The 20,113-nt window shown below is 41.1% G+C and overlaps 1 protein-coding gene across 5 annotated transcripts in view; it reads left to right on the top strand.

The window, feature by feature from the left end:
- Nucleotides 1-20,113, top strand: part of CSMD3 (CUB and Sushi multiple domains 3) — a 592,920-nt gene that overhangs the window by 293,352 nt on the left and 279,455 nt on the right. For all 5 annotated transcript variants that reach the window (XM_079984060.1, XM_079984063.1, XM_079984062.1 and 2 more), the window contains one exon: nt 11,618-11,739. In XM_079984060.1, the coding sequence (XP_079840186.1) occupies nt 11,618-11,739 (122 nt within the window). The remainder of the gene's footprint in view (nt 1-11,617; nt 11,740-20,113) is intronic.

Below are 20,113 nucleotides of genomic sequence, written 5' to 3'. Positions count from 1 at the left end.
CTGAACAACCATGGCTCCCCCCCAAAAAATCTCAACAACTTTGGTCAATCCAATGGGTAAATCACTGCCTATATATATATATATATATGTATATATATATATATATATATATATAGGGAGTAGATTGCAGTGTCTTGGGAGTTGGACATGACTGAGCTAGATCTATACATAAATTATAACAAAGAAACAAGGGACATTATATTTTAAATTTGTTTTTTTTTGTTTTGTTTGGAATTATATATGAAAGAACTATTAGATTATTATTATTTTTTAAAAAATGAAGACCAACCAGACACCTAAGAAATTCCAATCTGTTTATGTACATATTATTCACTGAAGCACACACTCCAGTTTTTCTATTAAAATATTGCATTTTATATCAGGATTCATCTTGCTTAAAAATAATTTACTTTGTTAACAGCATGCAGGTTTATTACAAACATGCTGCGTTCCTGACAGGATCAAATTCATTTAAAGCTGACTTTATTGTTCAGTAAAAATAGTTCTAATAAAATCTTATTGCTATATAATGCATTGCTCATAAATTACTTTTAAATGATATTAAAGCATTCTTTGAGCAATGACAGCAGATAATATTCTAAAGAAGATTTTCATTAAAAATAGAGAGGTTTCCATCTAAGTGTTTGCTTTCAATTTAGCAAAGAAAGCTGCAGGAACTCCTGATTTACTATTGCTTGCTATGTGCCACTGGAAGGTTGTAGTTTGTGATCTATAAGATAAGCCTCAGATTTTCTGTTACTGCCACACAGCTTGAGTAACTCCCCAGCGTAAACCACTTTTTTATGATATTACCGTGCCCCTGCAAGAAACATGACATTCTGTGGAGGTAGTGAGTTACTGTTTGCAATTCTGTTAAATATTTGCCCCAGACCTTCCAAGTGTCCCTATTTTCCAGGGATGTCCCTGATTTCCAGGGACGTCCCTGACATTCCCTGATCTTGGAATGTCCCACTTTTCTTTAGGTAAAGGTAATGGGACCCCTGACCGTTAGGTCCATTCGTGGCCAACTCTGGGGTTGCGGCGCTCATCTCACTTTATTGGCCGAGGGAGCCGGCGTACAGCTTCTGGGTCATGTGGCCAGCATGACTAAGCCACTTCTGGTGAACCAGAGCAGCGCACGGAAATGCCGTTTACCTTCCCACCAGAGTGGTACCTATTTATCTACTTGCACTTTGATGTGCTTTCGAACTGCTAGGTTGGCATGCCCCTATTTTCATTGGAGAAATGTTGGAAGGTATGGAGTTATCCAATCCTGAAGGCAATCCTGTGTAGGGAAGTTTTGTTGTTGTTGTTGTTTAATATTTTATTATGGGTTTTTTTATGTTGGAAGCTGCCCAGATTGGCTGGAGCAACTCAGTAAGATGTGTGGGGTATACAGAGTAAAAATATCATTATGGAATGGGATGTCCCTATTTTCATTGGAGAAATGTTACCCTCCTGGATTCCTATGTAATGACATGAGAGCATTCATCATAAACAGCTAGAAAATGTGTATTTAGAATAAGAGCAGATAATAATACAATAGTGAGGTTGCATATCTGTAATGCATTTATTTTGATGAAATACTTAAGTACTCAAAAAGGGATCAAAGTAATGCATGTGGGTGTAAAATGAAGAACAGACTCCCCCATGCCTGCTGACTTGTGTGAAGGCAGATTCTAACCATGTTCAGTCAAATGCAGTTAAAACTCCCCTAGTGATCCAGTATCCTGCATAATCAGGGTTCCTGGTCAAAGGAAGGATTCTTACCACATGCAACTTAACCAGGGATGGGAGAGAAATATGGCAAAAGTGAATTCCGATGCAGAGACATCTATTTGCAGTGCAGATTGGATTATGTGTCTGCTTGAGAATCTGCACCTTGCCTGATCTCCTAATTACCTTGCCGATCTTATAGGATATGGTCTGTCGGCTGCCCCTCTGACTTTTTTTGCTTGCTTCTTTAAAAACAACAACAGTGTACTGCTGCCTGCAAATGGCTAGCTAGTAGACAGGAATTGTGGGTGCAGAGATACTTCTTCCAGTACAATTCCCCCTGAGAGTGATGGCACTCCATCAAACTGTGTTGCTCCCAGGGATGTTTGCTTCTGTGTTTTCCATAGATATACTGGGAGAAGCCCTATGGGCTAGCTAACAACTTGTGAACAGCTGCAGTTACGTTTGTAAAACAAGCAAGAGAAGACAGAAAGGCAGCCATCAAGATCAGCTTGTTGTCCTTTCCAGCCAAGAAATTATATGCAAGTGTTGTTGTTGGGGTTGGTTTGTTTGTTTTTGAATATGCATGAATTCATTCTAAAATATCTGCACAGAACTGGAACAGAGCAGACAGTACTCCAGTACCATGGGACCAGCTGAAATGGGTTCTTCAGCCTACCTTTAGAAATCCACACCCATAATAAAACACCACTCTGGAGAGGGCCATCTGGAGAGGGACGTGGGTGGCGCTGTGGGTTAAACCACAGAGCCTGGGACTTGCCGATCAGAAGGTCGGCGGTTCGAATCCCCGCAATGGGGTGAGCTCCCGTTGCTCGGTCCCTGCTCCTGCCAACCTAGCAGTTCGAAAGCACGTGAAAGTGAAAGTAGATAAATAGGTACCGCTCTGGCGGGAAGGTAAATGGCGTTTCCAGAAGCGGCTTAGTCATGCTGGCCACATGACCCGGAAGCTGTATGCCGGCTCCCTCGGCCAATAAAGTGAGATGAGCACCGCAACCCCAGAGTTAGTCACAACTGGACCTAATGGTCAGGGGTCCCTTTACCTTTACTGGAGAGGGCCCTAGTTATATTTAAAGCAGTTATGTGATGCAGCATGACAGCTGTAAGTTCAGGATCTGGAAGGCAATGAATTTGCCCATACAACACAGTAATTCAGCACCCTGTGTCGTGGAATAAATTCTTATTTCCTTTCCCAAGGAGCAGGAGAGAAGAGAACAAAGACTGTGAGCACAGGGACAATAATGTACGAAAGGGTAGATGGTACAGGTTTCTTATGAAAGTCTTACAGGGCTGAAATAGCAAGCAAGCACTAATTTAAAACATACTGGAACAAAAAGGTGTGGGGTGCCATTCCTCTGGGACAAGGAGGCTGCTGGTAGCAGCAGCAGGAAAGGAACTGAACTCTGATTTTGGGTCTGGATACAGTCTGAGCCATTATAACTAATGTGTGCTTTTCCATTGACTGAAATAGGTTGTGGGTTAGTGCTTGCACTCTCTTCAATATAGTAATTCTCATTAGCACTTCAGATAATCAAAGGGATAATAAGCAAAGTTGTTTAATAACTCATTCGATATTGCTGGCTGGGTTTTGAAAAGAGACTACACTGAAGGGCAATCAGAGGGTCAAAGAGAACTAGGTCATATATGCAGTTTTCTTTATCAGTTCAAAAATATTGATTCTTCAGAGAACTGCACTGAGCATAAAGGACACATTTAAGGACTTCTTGGCTTCTGTTCCTTCCAGTTGTTCAGTAATTTCATACAATGCAGTAAAACAGTTCGATCTCTGAATTTTTTTTTTTAAAAATGAAATTTAACTTAACACTGCTTTTCAGATATACAAACTACTTGTGCAGTCCTATGGATGTCTGCTCAGAAATAATGCCCAGCAGCTAATCAGAAGCTGCTGCTAGAAAACGTATGATGGTTTTTGAACATTTTGGAAGTCTAACGGACTTCCAGAATGGATTTCGTTCGACTTCCAAGGTACGACTGTATAAGCAAAACTTTCACCTATAATAGTTATGTCTAGGCTGAATTTCTATGTAAACTTCCTCAAGAACACATCCTCTTTAAAGAAACATACTTACAAGTAAACATGCATGAGAACAGCCTGTTAGCATAGCAAAATATTATGTATGAGCACTTTAAACTGATGTTTTTAGTGGTGTACAGTAACATCAAGACTTAAATAATAAAATACAAAGTAGATTTAATCATAAATAATGAATTCCAGTTACAGCAATGTATATGGCTCTATAACATCAGACAGACAGGGGAATGTTTCGGGAGAAACTCAGCCAACACAAAAGGATGAGACTCCCTTTGAACCCGAATTGGAATACAGAACCAGATATTAAAATTGCAAGGGCACAGAATAGCATTTCAAAGAGGCCAAAGCATTATAGGGTAAAACACACGTTTGAAAGTCATTTACAAACAGACACCATGTACAGGTGTTTTTGTACCAATGGTAGAAGTGTCTGAGCCAGGATTAGTTGAAAGATTCAGGAGAAGCAAAAGTAAGTACAGACGACTCTCAATTTACACCGGGATTACATTTTGGGGATAGCACCTAGAGCCCAAAATCTGGATAATCAAAACACATTGGGCTCAATGGTGGGTTGGATTGCCCAAGTCTTTTTTTCCTGGACACCTGCCCCCTTTCTGCTCCCTTCTTAAGTTTTAAAAATTCATTTGCCAAGCGCATGAAGCTGAATGTACACAAGTTAAATGTGCACAAATTGTGAGTTACCTTAACATAGGGCATAGTAAATCAATGGCCCTCGACTTGGATAGGTTTAAAAGGGCACTGGACGAATTCAAGGTGGATAAGGCTATTCATTGTTAGTAGCCACAATTGCTATGTTTTCCCTCCACTGTCGGAGGCAACATGCCTTTAAATAACAGGTGCTGGAAATCGCAAGTGGCGAGATTACTGCTGAGTTCATGCCCTACTTGTGGGTTTGCCTTGAGCATGTGGTTGGCAGTTGAGAGAACAGGATACTGGATGCAGAGCTCTTCTTAGTTCTTATGGTTAATTCCTTACTGGTAGATGCAAAAATTATATCCTTTCTAGGATCTCTAGAAAGATCCTAAGGTGCCAGATGTCTATAACTGGCTGTTAAAATGTGGGATAATTCGGTTATGGGGAGGAGAGTTGGATTAAACATAGATTCTAAAATGCACAGAATTATCTTTCTGAAAGAACTTTATTTTGCTTCTGGGAGCACATAAAAAAACCCCATAGTTTTCAGAATTACGTTACAGATGTTGGGAAATATTATTGTAACAAACCTTTGATTTTAAAATAGCTGTATTCTGTTGAATCTAATTAATGAGAAAATATTATGAAAGTAGGTGGTATAACCAATTTTAATCAACCATGGAAACGAAACAGTGAATAAGGCTTTGGTATGCAGGGTTAGAAATGCAGAAGAACATTTGCCCCAACACTTTTGGAGGAAAGGAGCTCTATGTAAAATGCATCTTAAAATAAATAATATAGGGTAAAGTAGTGTTAATGTTTCCCAAGCATAAAGCGGAAGGATAGAATGCTCAAAGTTTTTGCAACAAAGAGCCAGAGTTTGCCCATTATTTATCATTAGAGTTCATTTCAGTCCAGAGCAATGATGAAAAAAGAATATTGAAAGCACAGAGCCTGTGATGTACTTGAAAAAAAAAATATTAATGCAAAACCAACAAAACTGCAGTGCCATTAGCAAGCTAAACATAATGATGCTACTGGCAGTGAAATTGAACTCTTCAAGCATAGGAAGAGAATTTTATTTAAACTCATCCAACAAAAATGACTGTCCTCAAGAATTAAAACATGGATGAGGCTGGTGCCCTTGAAGCTATCCGATTGTTACACTCTGAAAGTTCTAAGTCAGGGAGCCATGTTAGACTGCAGTCAAAAGAACTTTGGAAAGTGGTCGACATTGTAATAGTTTAAATAACATGCAATGTTGCAGGCTAATGGGGTAAAACCTGAGAAAACGTATTCCTCTTTGTAATGATACTGCTAAATGGATAATTGATGAAACTGCAGAGAGCTGGGAGGACAATGGGATATTGCTTTTTCACACCTCAAATCCTCCATGCTTTACATTTGCTGTGAAGCAACTGTTGCTAAAGAATGGTTACTGCTGCTACGCGTTTGATTGAGATTAGCGCAGAAAAACAAAAAACAGTTGTGAAATGTCTGTGTACATTGATTTGGTAATGATTCCGGATTTGTTGCTTATCAGTGACCTCCACAGAGTTTCATCTATATAGTCCTGAATGGATCAGGAACGGATCCATATCCCATCACGTTCTCCAGTGGCCCCTTCTCTTGTTACTGTTGTGAAAAAGGAGCCATTTTAGGTAGCTCTTTAGCAATAGGCTACGCAGGGGAAGAACCCAAACTGCAGTCCCTCTCCAGCCCTGTGTCTTCCTTAGTTCCCTGGGTCAATGCTGGTTTGGGAAGAAGCTACAACATGACCTTGTCCTATATGGCTTGGGGCTTTTTGTATTCCCATTACAGTTTATGTGATTCTGTGCCCAATTACTTTGGTGTAAATCCCATCGAATTCAGTAGGACTTGTTTATTTATTTTTCCAAACACTTCTATATGGTCACATGCAATATATTAAAACAAACCGATACATATTTCTAAAACCAATTAAAAATAACACAAAATAAACAGCATAATTTAAAAGAACAAAGATAAGGGGAACCATACACTTAATAGACTTAATGGTCTTTACTTCATAATCAACAAATTATACGTCTTCACTTCCCAAAGTCTTGTGGAAGAGGTACGTCTTTTTGTTCCTCCTAAAATGGTACAATGCCGAGGGGAGCGATGCCTCAGTGAGAAAAGCATTCCAAAGTTTTGGCACTGCCTCTGAAAAGGCCTGCTTCTGAGAATAGGATCACAACTTACACAGATTTTACTTACATAATTATAGTTTTATGTGCTTGTCCAAAAAAAAAAATTGTGAAAGGCAGGCCAAGAGTGTGGGGAAAACTGTCCAGGGGCAGGAAAGCAGGAAAAGTCAATAATCACATGCACCATTTCCTTTACCTTACGAGAGTGATCAGAGGCACCAGCATAGTTTGCGGGTGCCCTCGCAAGAGCAAATGAAGGAGCACAGAGATTGTGTGAGTGGCCTAAAAAAGTTCTCAAAGGAGGGGCCTAGGGAAAGCAATAGAAGTACACATGGAGATTGCAAAGCATGGCCCTAAAATGCAAGGCAGCTTGTTCAACTGGTAGACAACCTAAGAAGCAAAGATGGGTTTCAACACTGGAAGAAAAAGTGGCTGTGCTGGACTACTTGAGGGATGGCATGTCTTGTATGCAGTGTGACACACAAAGATGTACAGCAGTTGTCATGAAGATTCAAGAGAAAGAAATCTATGTGGCTAAGACAGCAAGTGCTCCAGAAACTGTGATTGTGATGAACCAGGTGTGTAGCCAGGCTTTGAGAAGGCATTAAACTTATGGGGGGAAAATGTGAACTGCAAACATGTGTCTATTGAGGGTGTCACGTTGTGACAAAAGGCTCTCACACTCTATGCACAATCTAAACCTTCCATCAAGGGTGGGCAGTCTGTGAAGCAATTCAAAGCCAGTCCTGGAACTGCTTTGGCCTCAAAAATGTGCACATACTGAAACTGAGCAATCTACAGCTGCAGACTAAGAGGCGTCAAAAGCCTATGTGGAGCAGTTAAAGAAGTTGTTAGATGACAAGGGATATCGTCCATGGCAAGTTTTTAATGCTGACAATATGAGGCTCTGCTGGAAGAAAATGCCAGACTGTATTTACAGCTCCAAAACTGAAAAACAAGCCTCTGGCTTCAAAGCAGCTAAACACCATGAGACTATGTTGTTCTGTGGCCAGGCTTGCTGTATATGTTTGAAAATGCCCACACCTTAAAAGGCAAGAACAAGAATCCCATTCCTGTTTTCTGGCAGTCCAATGAAAAGGCTTGGGTGACAACAGCAACATTTCCGGATTAGTTCCACAAGTGCTTCGTTCCAGAGGTCAAGTGCTACATTGAAGAGAAACATGAGGACTTCAACATGAGGACTGTCAGGCTTCAGGGAAGTGGCTTCCTTCCCTTTGGCCCATGGATAAAGGGAGGGAGCAAAAATAGTCTCTTACCATTTAAAGAGATTTTAATGATCACAGTGAAAGAACAAAGAGTCCATTCTCAGAGTAAAGGTGCTCCCAATTAAGGTTTACACCCACTTCCCCCCAAGTCAGCCGAGTCACTTCCTCGTCTTGCAACCTGATCTGACAACCACTGTGCCTTCTGTGTAGCTACCTTATCTAATCTCATTGACCTTGGACTGATTGGCTGGATACTTTCCAGCGAACCAGAGTATGTTAACTCTCTCTCCCTCTCCCAGTTCTTCTCCTCCTATCTGTTCACCACCCAGTTCTTCCCAACTTTTGTCTTCTGAACTATGTCCCTCCGCAAACCACTGCTCTAAATCTATACTGTCCCACTGCTCCTGGGAAGCTTAAGGATCCTGATCAGGAGCAGGGGGAGGGGGAAGGCTCCCACCATTCCTCATCTGTGCAGCCCTCCTCAGCACGGTCCCCGACAAGGACTGCTTCTCATTGTGGACAATGCTCCTGGCCACTTTGAGGCTCTCCTCTTTGCACATAACAATGTTGAAGTCTTCTCCCCACCATATGACCTCTCTCATCCAACCTCTGGACCATGGTGTGATTCACTGCTGCAAGGTGATTTACAGGAAGCTCACTTTCTCATGGATACTAAATGCTATGGATGCTGATTCCAATCTTAATCTCATGGAATGCTGGAAGTCCTTCAACATTGCCAGTTGCATCACTTACCTCAAGAAGGCAATGGAGGTATTTGAGCCTGAAACAGTGATGCATGCTGGCAAAACATTTGGAAGGAATGCGTGAGAGATTTTAAGGGTTTTCCAAGCACTGAAAACAAAGTGAACAATATAGACCAAAGCTGGAAGAACTAGTATTATTTTGTACAGAAGCAGAGGAGGATTTAGGGGGCGTTTCTGCCCTGGGCTCTGAGCCAAGAGGGTGATACAGGGAGTGCTGGAACAGTGAGAAACAACGGAAAGTGAGAGGTGGGGGACACCAAATTTAGGCATTGTACAGGGTGCTGCTGAAATTTTAAAGCCCAAAGTCTGCCACTGGCAGAAGATAAAACTGACAAAGAGGTGATGGCGACAGCAAGTTGGAACCTGCATAAATTTGCTCAACTCTTCCAAGCGATAAAGCATGTCGGTGATTTGATTGCTGAGTTTGATCCCTCCATGGAATGAAGCCTCAAAATTGCACGAAGGATTACAGACACTGTGAGACTGTACCAAGAAATGTTTGATTAGCCTAAGAGACAACAGCAGCAGTTACCGTGCTTCTCACAAAAAAATATCACCAGCCAACACAATCAACCTCTGAAGCTGAACCACAGCCAAGCACTTCATTTGAAGCAGGCTGTCAGTCACCCACACTTGTCCCCCTGGAACAACATCCATCTCAGAAGAGGAAGACTAAGCAACGCAGTTGCCATTCACTGGTAAGTGTTGTGCTAAGGTTTTTATGGTTTTTAAAGGGTTGTTCTGACTATACACGATTTTGCCTTCACGTGCTATTACCCTGGGATGTAACATCCTTGTAAGACGTGATCCTACTGTAGACATGGTATTATTGGGCAGCACGACACAATGAGTACTTCTTAAATGTTACTTTCAAGCCCAAAGTGCTGGCGACATTGTTTTTCCTTTCACTTTCTCCATCCTCCTACTAACCGCCAATCAACTGAGCTTCCCTGCTTTGAGTAGCATTATTGTATTATGTCCATTGATGTTGAGCTTTTTAACCGTTAGCTTGATCTCCAGCTCAGCTTGTTTGACTATCTGCTTAAACTCTTGACTCAGCTATCCTGATCAGCTTACCCAAAAGCCTTTTGCCTGAGTTTTCAAAGGCCCTTTTTATGTTGACAAATAATTTTTGTGCAGCAGAAAAGGGTCCATACATTGATTATACATTAATGTATAATCTGTTAAGTTTAAAGCTCACCAAAGACCTGGATCTGAATATGAGAAGTGTGTTTCCTCACTGAGATAACACTATTCATTTTTTTAAGTGGGGTGCATGGGGAGTGTAAGATAAAAGGAAATATTGTGTGCATCACAATAAATTATTAACCCTGCAGAAAGGAGATTGTTAAAAAGAAGGTAATCCTATGGTGCAAAATAGATCAGAAGGACTTCAAAAGTTAGCTAGAAATTTATGCATATATTGCTGACTGTAGCTTGTGGTTAGTGAGAAGAGAGCTTAACTAAGAGTCTGGGGTTGGATGTTATGCTGCCAGAGCCAAAGCTTGGCTTAGCTCAGCATTGTGCAGGATCAAAAAGGTCTGGGGAGTAGCAAAGCGACTGCAAGCTCCACTCTGGAAGTTGCACATTTGTGTGGTCCTGATAAGCTGTAGTTTGACTTGCTGTGCTGTGCAAAGCAGGCGAATGAGTCTTTGACAACAATTCCACTCTTCTCTGTTTGTTTCTCGAATTAATGCAATAAAAACAGTGGACTTCCTTCATGAAATTACACAGTTTGGGTATACAGTCACTGATGTTCATTGCACAGGATAAGCTTAGTGTAGAACGGTTCTTTGCTTCCCTAAAAGCAATCACTGTTAATCAGTCATTATTCTCATGTTTGTCTGAATCTCATTTCACCTCAGTAGCTAAGCAGAGAAGCAAGGGTAGGGACTTGCTACACACTTTGCTATCTTGAGTTCCCTGTTCTCACCTCACATTTTTTTAAATGGAACCACACATTTACTTTACATTTAATAATGCAGCAGCATTAGAATAATTTATGCAGAGGCTTATACATAAATCTTGAGCTGTTTACCCTAACACAAATTTCATTATTATATTTTTGGAATCTAATCTCCGGATTTATAAGATGAATTTTTTTCTTTATTAGAAAACTGCAGTTTTTACATAGTTTAACAGATGGCAATGGCAAAAGTGACTGTGGGACATGCCTTCTGAATATATTAATTTAAGTCATATAATATCTTAAAATCCTTTATAAATAGCAGCAGCTGTCAGACATAAATATGGGGGAAAGGCAGATCTTTAAAAAGAAACATTTGCTCTTTCATTTGTATATGAAGAAATGGAAATGTGGTTCAGAATCTGTTCAGAAGTATTTTTTGTCTAAATCACAACAATATTACTGTTCAAACAAACTGATTAGGCCAAAGGTGTTTATTGCATGCATCATTAAAGCAGAGAAGTTAAGAACATGCAAGATCTATTGTTCCCATTAGACTTCCTTCTCCTCTGGTAGATGACTTCCTGCCTTTTAATTGCAAGAAGAAAGGGAGTGGGGAGCAGGAAAAGGCTACACAGCTGTTAGTTTGTGAAGTAGTCATTTTTTCCTTCATTTTCCATTCCATTTTTGTATTAGTCCAGAACAGAGGTTGGCAACGTGGTGCCCTTCAGGTGTTAGACTCCATTCCCATCGGAACCAGCCGATGATAGGGATGATGAGATTTGTAGTTCAACAACATCTGGGAGGGTAGCATGCTGGCTAACCTGGTCTAGCAGCAACTTTAAAAATATAAAGAGTTCCATCTTTGGCATGAATTGGGACTTGGGGACTTCTAAAGGGGTACCTGGGATCAGTCCATCATCTAAATGAAGTCAAGGGATGCGTTTTCAAATCTGGTATCTGAATCTCTTCTTCCTTCATTTTGGAATTCACCAGACCACTCTAAAGCATATGGAGGACTTCCTTGGAGACACTGGGAGTGACTATTAGCTGCAATTAGAATATAATGTGATGTTATTTGGGAACTATAATGTTCATTTCTTCTTTTACAGTCAAGACTTGTGGATCTAATCTTCAGGGTCCTGGTGGCACTTTCACGTCCCCCAACTTTCCATTTCAGTATGACAGTAACGCTCAGTGTGTTTGGGTTATCACAGCAATCAATCCAAATAAGGTAAGTTCAAATTTGATAATAATGTAAAGACCTAAAAGTTGTGATCAGAAGGATTAGCCAACTTTCTTTTATTTATATATTACGTACATGCATAGTATACACGTGTATGTTAAACGAATTTCTGCAGGGTTGCAGAGTTATTGTGATGGGTGAAAGGATGGAGTTTGTTGCTGTTGGAGATGAGGAATGGAGCAAGAAATCATGTCTCTTTGCACTCCTCATGGTCTCAAAGTAGCAAACAATGTTGTTGATCACTAGGATATTAGGAGTTTGTGGGGGTGAGACACCTTAAATTCCTGGGTCCAATAAAAGTTAAACTTCATCAAGGTTTGGAGAGTTAAATGGAGTAAAACACTGAACCCATGGGTTAAGCTTATGTTAACAAGCCAACCCTGGTGATAACCAGTCTGAGTATTAGGGGGACAAAAATGAGTGATAACCTAACAAAAGAGGAGCCATCAGGACATTCAGTGTTAGACAGCAAGTGGAGGGGAGGGCCCTCTCTCCAATTGTGTTTCCCCTCCAGCTGCGTGTTAGCGAGCAGAGACAAAAGCTTTTAGGATTTCCATTTTGTATGATGTAAGCCCAGGAAATCATTTGCATCAGCTGTGACAAGTGAGCAGGGGCAGAGGAGAATGCAGTTGGTTTTATGCAACAGAGAGGATTGGGCACAATCAGTCTCTTTGAATCTGATACTGTAGCAATGGAAGGAGCAGAGGCCCCTTAGGATGTGAAGGCTCTGAACTCCCTCAATCTAAGCTCAAGGTTGTATATATGTGTAAATAAGCCGTATATCATAAAGTCACCACAATCTCCACTGTGCCTCATTGTTCAAAGGGAAACACAGACCTTGGGTAAAGTGTGACTGCACTCCTGGAATCTCGCACTGCTCATAGAGATCAGGGTGGCATATAACAATATTTAAATTAAGGTCAGTCTTAAATATGTGCCTCTGTTCCATCCATAGATCACCATGGTAGTAAATCTCCAAGGAGAAAGGGAGATATCATGGATTTTGCTTCAGGGCTAGTCTTCCATCACTCACTAACTAGTTCTGCTTGGCATGTTCCAGAGGTGACATATTTGGCCTTGGGGATAGAAATAGATTTGAATGTACAAATAAGGTTGATACAAAGGCATTTTAAAATGCAACTTCATTCATCCTCCTTCTTTCCAAATAGTCTGCCTCTCATGTTTAAATAATAGTTTATTTATGGCATGAGTGGATCATAAGAGGGTACCCTGGTTTGGCTGTCTGAAATTATTATTATTTTAATTGTCTTGTAATTTTACGGAAGCACAATTTCACTTTTCTTCCTTTTGCATAGATTATGCCATAAAAGGTAAAGGTAAGGTAAAGGTAAAGGTACCCCTGACCGTTAGGTCCAGCCGTGAATGACTTTGGGGTTGCGGTGCTCATCTCACTTTCAGGCCAAGGGAGCTGGCGTTTGTCCACAGACAGCTTCTGGGTCATGTGGCCAGCATGACTAAGCCAGAGCAGTACACGGAAGCGCCGTTTACCTTCCCACTGGAGCAGCACCTATTTATCTACTTGCACTTTGATGTGCTTTCGAACTGCTAGGTGGGCAGGAGCTGGGACCGAACAATGGGAGCTCACCCCATTGTGGGGATTCAAACCGCCAAAAAGAGCATTTACAATACAGGGAAGGTGGGGAGGAGATACTGTACTGTAGCACGTGAAGGTATAGCAGGTACCCACTTAGCGTTAATAAGGATCAGGCAGACGCAGCAATAGAGAAAAAGAAGGTGAAGTTTATTGCCAAGCAATAAGGACCCAGTTGGAATCTCTTCCAAAGAACTGGGACCCCGAATGACAGAAATCCTGAGGTCTTTATACCTGAGCAAATCACTGCAAATCATAGATCATGAGACAACCATGAGACAGCCACGATATCGTCAGTGAAAATTTAACCAATTAGCGAGCTTCTTGCCATACTTCCAGCTCCTGGTCAAGCACTGGTCAAGCACAGAGTTCTACTTCTGCTTTCCATTGCCTGCAGTGACGCTCTGTCTAACCTCTCCCCTAGTTATGACAGGACAGGGAGTTTTGGAGTTTTGTGGTTTAGCTCTTCCTGTTTCTGTGGATTAATTTAGCCTGTATTTGAGGGGATTTTGTACCACTGTCTCTGATTCACGTCTTCCCCTTGTTCAGGGTACACAGATGTTTCTAGGGGAAAGGTCGGCTTCTAATTTGCTGTTTCAAGCAGTTTGCAGTTAGCTAAGGCACAGCTTCCCTTTGATTCAAAATGGATTATAAAAATACTGTAAACCCTGATTATGTGTGAGCATATATGAATATATTGATTACTGATAACTGATTATATGAATAGCATAAGGGTAGCCCTTCTTTCCTTGCCTCAGTACAACACAGGTGAGAGAGAGGGGGGGGGCAGCAGGCAGATATCCTATTGAAATGTGCTACTGCAAAAAATCACAAGCAAAATACATTTACAGCAGAAACATGAATCTGTTTGCTTCTGTGTGTGGTTCTTATATAGTAAGTTACTTTTACCATTTTAGAGATGCTGGGCTCCCCTACCTACTGGTGGGCAAATCTTTGTCAATTTATCAGCACCTATTAGGTGCTGGCTTCCTATTCTAAGTGGGAAAAGTGTATTCACCAATGCAGGCTGCCTGGGAAACAGGCCGCCAATATTGCATTAAAAATACAATGAAATTATCAGAAGCATTGGCTTGATTTTTCTCGAGGTGAAGCATTTTACCGTGCCCAGTTCCATGCTTGTTTTTTTCCTTAGTAAGTGTGCATAGGATTTCTGCCTTGAGCAGGTTAATTCTTCCATCATGGGATGAAGAAAATTCAATATCCGGTCAACCAACCCACACCTTATTGTCTTGCAAAAGTTCATTAAAATATATTATAGGATTTTCATGAGTGACCAAATAAAATGGGGACAGGTGGTATACGTTAAATAAATAAATCCATAAACCAAATATGCCTAATTCTGAAGAAAGTTACAGTGCCATTCTGTAATGTCTACTCAGAAGTAGGCTCCTTTGTATAGGATAGCAACTCAAAATGATCAGTATTGTGTTGCTCAGTTTTCTGTATTCTGTATCTCCTGTTTCTCTGAAGTTAATAACAAGTTAATATTTTGCCTCTCTGGTTTCAAAAGAAAGAAGGGAGAACTTCTGGATTAGAGCCTGTGGCTCCAAACTAAGGATGCATTTAACAAAACCAGAATCTGGAATCAACTTTAATAATAATAATGACAACAACAACAACAACAGTAACAACAGTAACAACAACAGCAACAACAACAATAATAGTGTTTAGATCAATTTGTAAAATAATACTGTTTGCTAATATCCTTAAAAATTGAACACAGCTGTGTTTCAATTAATTCTGTTGTTTGCACAGGGGGTGATCTCCTGTATATCCTGGCACTGGAATCCTTTTTAGGGCACTCAGTTATTTGGCATAATTGCCAATCTGTATGGACTTTTATTTTAATATATTTATGATAGCCTTTGGCTAAAGAGTAGTGCTTCAATCATTCAGCTATGGCAAGCATTGCTTACAGCAATAGTCAGCTTGCCTGAAGAGCTTTGATTATTATTTTTCAAATAAAATAAATCTGTGTATCGGGATTATTTACAGGAGTGAGATGGACTAGTTTTTAAAGAAACTACTAGGAAAACAAACACATCAGATTATTTTAGTTTCTGCTGTATAACTAACTATTCTATTGACTGTAGTGTTCATTCCATAAATACTGTTGGAATTGCTTCTGCAGACATCCGTATCTGTTTCATTGATTGTTCTGGTAACTGTGTGCTATGACCCCCAGAGCACAGTTGTATTAAAATAAAAAAAATAGTTCACCCATTTCCTTTTCAGCTTCTTCACACTTAAGATTAAATAAGGTTTGACATATCTTCTTATTGTCTTTATATTTTGAAACAAGTCATCCAAAATGATCCTAAGAACACAACAACTTTTACTTTCGACAGTGTTGTGTCACAAAAGGACTTCTGGCTAAATTTGGGGTCTGTTGTAGTCTCAGGGATCTTAGAAGGTGAGAGTCAAGAAAGACATTGATCATTTCAGGTAGGAAAACTGTTTTTGTCCCCATAATAGCAGTCTATGGTAAAGCATCCTAATGAAAACTCATGCTTACATGCACACGAGCACACACGATCCAGTTAGCCAGGCTAGACATGGCGAGGGTAGAAGCCAGAGGCCTAGTGGGAGAACTTTGCTGCTTCAGTGGGGTCTGCTGTATTCTCCAACTCTCAAGTTTCCTCCGGGTTGGTTTTATAGGTTATTGTGAGTCCGAAAACATATGGAAAATGTGTCTGGCAGTATATCACCAGAGACTGTGAACATGACTGACAGTGCGTCAGCAGATTTTGGGCTAACCAGTTGCCCATCAGTCCATTTTCCTGGCTTGCTTGGGTGGCCTTGGGCAACATCCTGATAAGTGTGGTACTGCCTTGCTCTCATAATGGCTTCTGGTATTCTTCCACTCTGCTGAAGACTTCATGCACTCAGCCATCTTTTATTTCCCATGGCTTCAGGCCTAATAACTAACATGGAAGCCACTCATGCAAAAATCCACATGCTTATCCCTCTATGTCTATCAAGTGTCAGACTAGGACTAGGAAGACTCAGGTTCAAAATCCTACACTCCCACCAAGCTTCTTGTTGTTGTTGTTTAGTCGTTTAGTCGTGTCCGACTCTTCGTGACCCCATGGACCAGAGCACGCCAGGCACTCCTGTCTTCCACTGCCTCCCGCAGTTTGGTCAAACTCATGCTGACAGCTTTGAGAACACTGTCCAACTATCTCGTCCTCTGTCGTCCCCTTCTCCTTGTGCCCTCCATCTTTCCCAACATCAGGGTCTTTTCCAGGGAGTCTTCTCTTCTCATGAGGTGGCCAAAGTATTGGAGCCTCAGCTTCACGATCTGTCCTTCCAGTGAGCACTCAGGGCTGATTTCCTTCAGAATGGATAGGTTTTATCTTCTTGCAGTCCATGGGACTCTCAAGAGTCTCCTCCAGCACCATAATTCAAAAGCATCAATTCTTCGGCGATCAGCTGTCACTTCCATACATCACTACTGGGAAAACCATGGCTTTCACTATACGGACCTTTGTTGGCAAAGTGATGTCTCTGCTTTTTCGTATGCTGTCATTGCTTTTTTCCAAAGAAGCAGGCGTCTTTTAATTTCATGACTGCTGTCACCATCTGCAGTGATCATGGAGCCCAAGAAAGTAAAATCTCTCACTGCCTCCATTTCTTCCCCTTCTGTTTGCCAGGAGGTGATGGGATCAGTGGCCATGATCTTAGTTTTTTTGATGTTGAGCTTCAGACCATATTTTGCGCTCTCCTCTTTCACCCTCATTAAAAGGTTCTTTAATTCCTCCTCACTTTCTGCCATCAAGGTTGTGTCATCTGCATATCTGAGGTTGTTGATATTTCTTCCGGCAATCTTAATTCCGGTTTGGGATTGATCCACCCCAGCCCAGGTTACTTGGTGCCTTTGGACCAATCACCAACTCTTATCCAGTTGTGAGGATAAAATGAGGCAGCGGGGAGAACCTTCAGCTTCTTGGAAGAAAGATGTATTATGAATATAATTAAAATAACAAATAAGTTAGTACTACAACCTATAAGAAAACCACTTTATTGGAACCCAGTAAAATGTCATTAAGGAGAAAATACATTTGAAAAATACATTTGGAGGCAGGTGAGAATATTTCACTCTTTGCAGCTTGTTTCCCTTGCCCACCCCCACCCCCCAAAAAAAAATCCCTCTCCCACTTACACATATGTCATGTAAAGTTCTGCAAATTAGACTAGGGGCTTTAAGCTGGCTAGTTCCTCATATAGTGAAAACAAGGAGCTGGAAAATGAAACAGTGGCACCAGCCATATTAATCTGTGATTTATTGCCGATAGGACAGAACTGCCCAGTTGTGCTACTACTTTTTATGAGTTCTCGTTTAAAGGCAGGCAATAAAATGGATACTAACACACACTCTCAGAACTTTTTATATTAATTTTGGTACAGAATTCTACAGAGGCAGCAGGTTTTGGGGGTTTTTTTTAAGTCTCAAGAACTAGTTTAGATGTTTTATTTATCTGGGGCTTCTCAGAGCATCTCAGTTGGTGTATCAGGATGGCACGACATTTTTGATGACTTCAGCAATGCTACAATGGAAGTAGGGTAATTCTTTGGTAACTCATCTTGGATTTCGACAAGTGTAATAAACATTTCAAATTGCAAAATGTTGATATACCTTTGCCTTTCACTCATGTGAGGCTTGTAGTTACCTTCAAAGGGACCTTGTATTCTAATAAACATTTATCAATTCAGCGACACATATAATGCACAATCTTTTGAAAAGCTACATATTACCCAGGAGGCTGCTTGAGATGTTCTAACAAAGCACCACAAGTGAAAGTTTTGTGTCCCCCCCCCCCCAGTTATATTACTGCCTCTGTTACTGTTTCAGGCACTGGAAGGAGATGTGCTATCCCCTGTGGGGAAATGCATGTTCTGCCAAGGTACTGGGATAAAACATATTGTTATTCACTATCCAGTATCCAAGTAGAGGGATTTCTCAGGGGTTTCAATTTATAACTATTTGGTTTCCTAGGAATGAAGGTCACTGGAGACTTATGGTGTCTTTGTGATTATATGGTTTTATTTACACATATGTAAAGACTGATCATAAGATGGAAAGCACATAGCAATATGTCAGGGAACTGCCATCAGGAGGGCAGGGGGTGGAAGGGCTCACGGAGGTTAGGAGAGACTCGGCAGCAGAGGAGGGAACCAGCAGGGGGAGAGAAGGAGCTCCAAGGGAAAGTGAGTCGGAGGGATGGCTCAGAGAGACTTCCAGCGAAAACAGTGGGGAAGTTTCAAGACCTCCTATAGGGACACCCACCCCTCGCCGTAAACTGTCGCGCCGAGAATCCCGAAGACGCATTTCCGTCTTCTATGTTGGAAGCGCTTCCGCAAATGCCCACTGTCGGATTCTGCCAGCGATTGAGGGAGTCATGTTTAAGGGGCTCCGCTATAGACAGAGCTTTGATAACCAAGCCAAACTCTGAGGGACTAAGCTTTACGCACAAGCAGCTCATCATCCCATCACACAATAACTCTTCTTATTAATGATAATAAGAATAATGATCTAGGTTTCTAGGACCTCCCTAATGTCAAATACGCAGGATTCAACACATTGTGTGAGGCAGGCCTCTCTGTCCCTTCTTAGCCCAGTTTTTAAGACCAAGATGTCATTTATCCTCCTTCATGCAGATCCACACCTTGCTGACACCACCTCTAGTTAAAGGAGAAGGAAGGCCTATTCCCATCTGCTCCAATTTCAGGATCTTCAGCTAGTGGTTTCTGTGGCACACTTTTGTCTGACCTTAACATAATGAAGTTGATACTTAATAGACTTGGGCAGAGCACACACACACACAAAATGCAAAATGAACCACTCATCATAGAAGCCAGTGGTAGAATGTGGGTGCCCTTCAGTGTTTTGAATTATATTAATCAGTGATGAAGTATAGATTTCTTTTCATGGTCCTTTTCATTTTCTACAAAGACTGTAAACGAAATATATAAGGAATTACGGCCATTACACAGAAAGCCTGTTCATGAAATATCAATGTTACTATATGTTACTATATGCTACTACAAGTTACTATTACTGATAAAATTGCTTTTTTTAAGAAAACACCAATATTCTCTTTTCCAGATTGCTACAACTTGAATTACTGATTTCTAAGCTGTATTTTTTTAAATTCTCAAAACAAGAAGGCTGGAATAGTCATGATTGCATATGCAATAGAAGAAACTGTGAAATGGGTACCCAGAATGTTGTAGCAGGTGCCTTTCCTGTTTGAGCTTTCGAAAGCCTGTGTAGAACAGGGATTAGTATATTAGATATGGCCAATAGTGGGAGGTGGGGTGAAGCCACAGAGCTTCCTTCTCAATACCCAGTGTCTCTACAGCTTACCTGGATAGCACAGGTGGGGGAATGCAATGACAAGTACACAGGTAGGAGCACCAGATGAGCCACCCACTTGCCACCACTCTGGCCAGGTAAGCTATTGAAGCTTACTCAGCCATGAAGCTTACTTGGTGTTCTTGAGCCAGTCCCAATAGCTCAGATTTGCCTACCTCACAGGGTTGTTTTAAAGACAAAGCAGGATAAGTCTCAGTATGGTGCCATGAGCTATTTGGAAGAAAGCTTCAAATATGATAGATAGATAAAAATAGGTAAAGGGACCCCTGACCATTAGTTCCAGTCACAGAATACTCTGGGGTTGCGGCACTCATCTTGCTTTACTGGCCGAGGGAGCCAGCATACAGCTTCCG

The sequence above is a fragment of the Podarcis cretensis genome, assembly GCF_951804945.1.
Source record: "Podarcis cretensis genome assembly, chromosome: 7".
Lineage (NCBI taxonomy): Eukaryota > Metazoa > Chordata > Lepidosauria > Squamata > Lacertidae > Podarcis > Podarcis cretensis.
The sequence above is the reverse complement of the archived record's forward strand: the minus strand, read 5'-3'. Positions and strand labels throughout refer to the sequence as shown.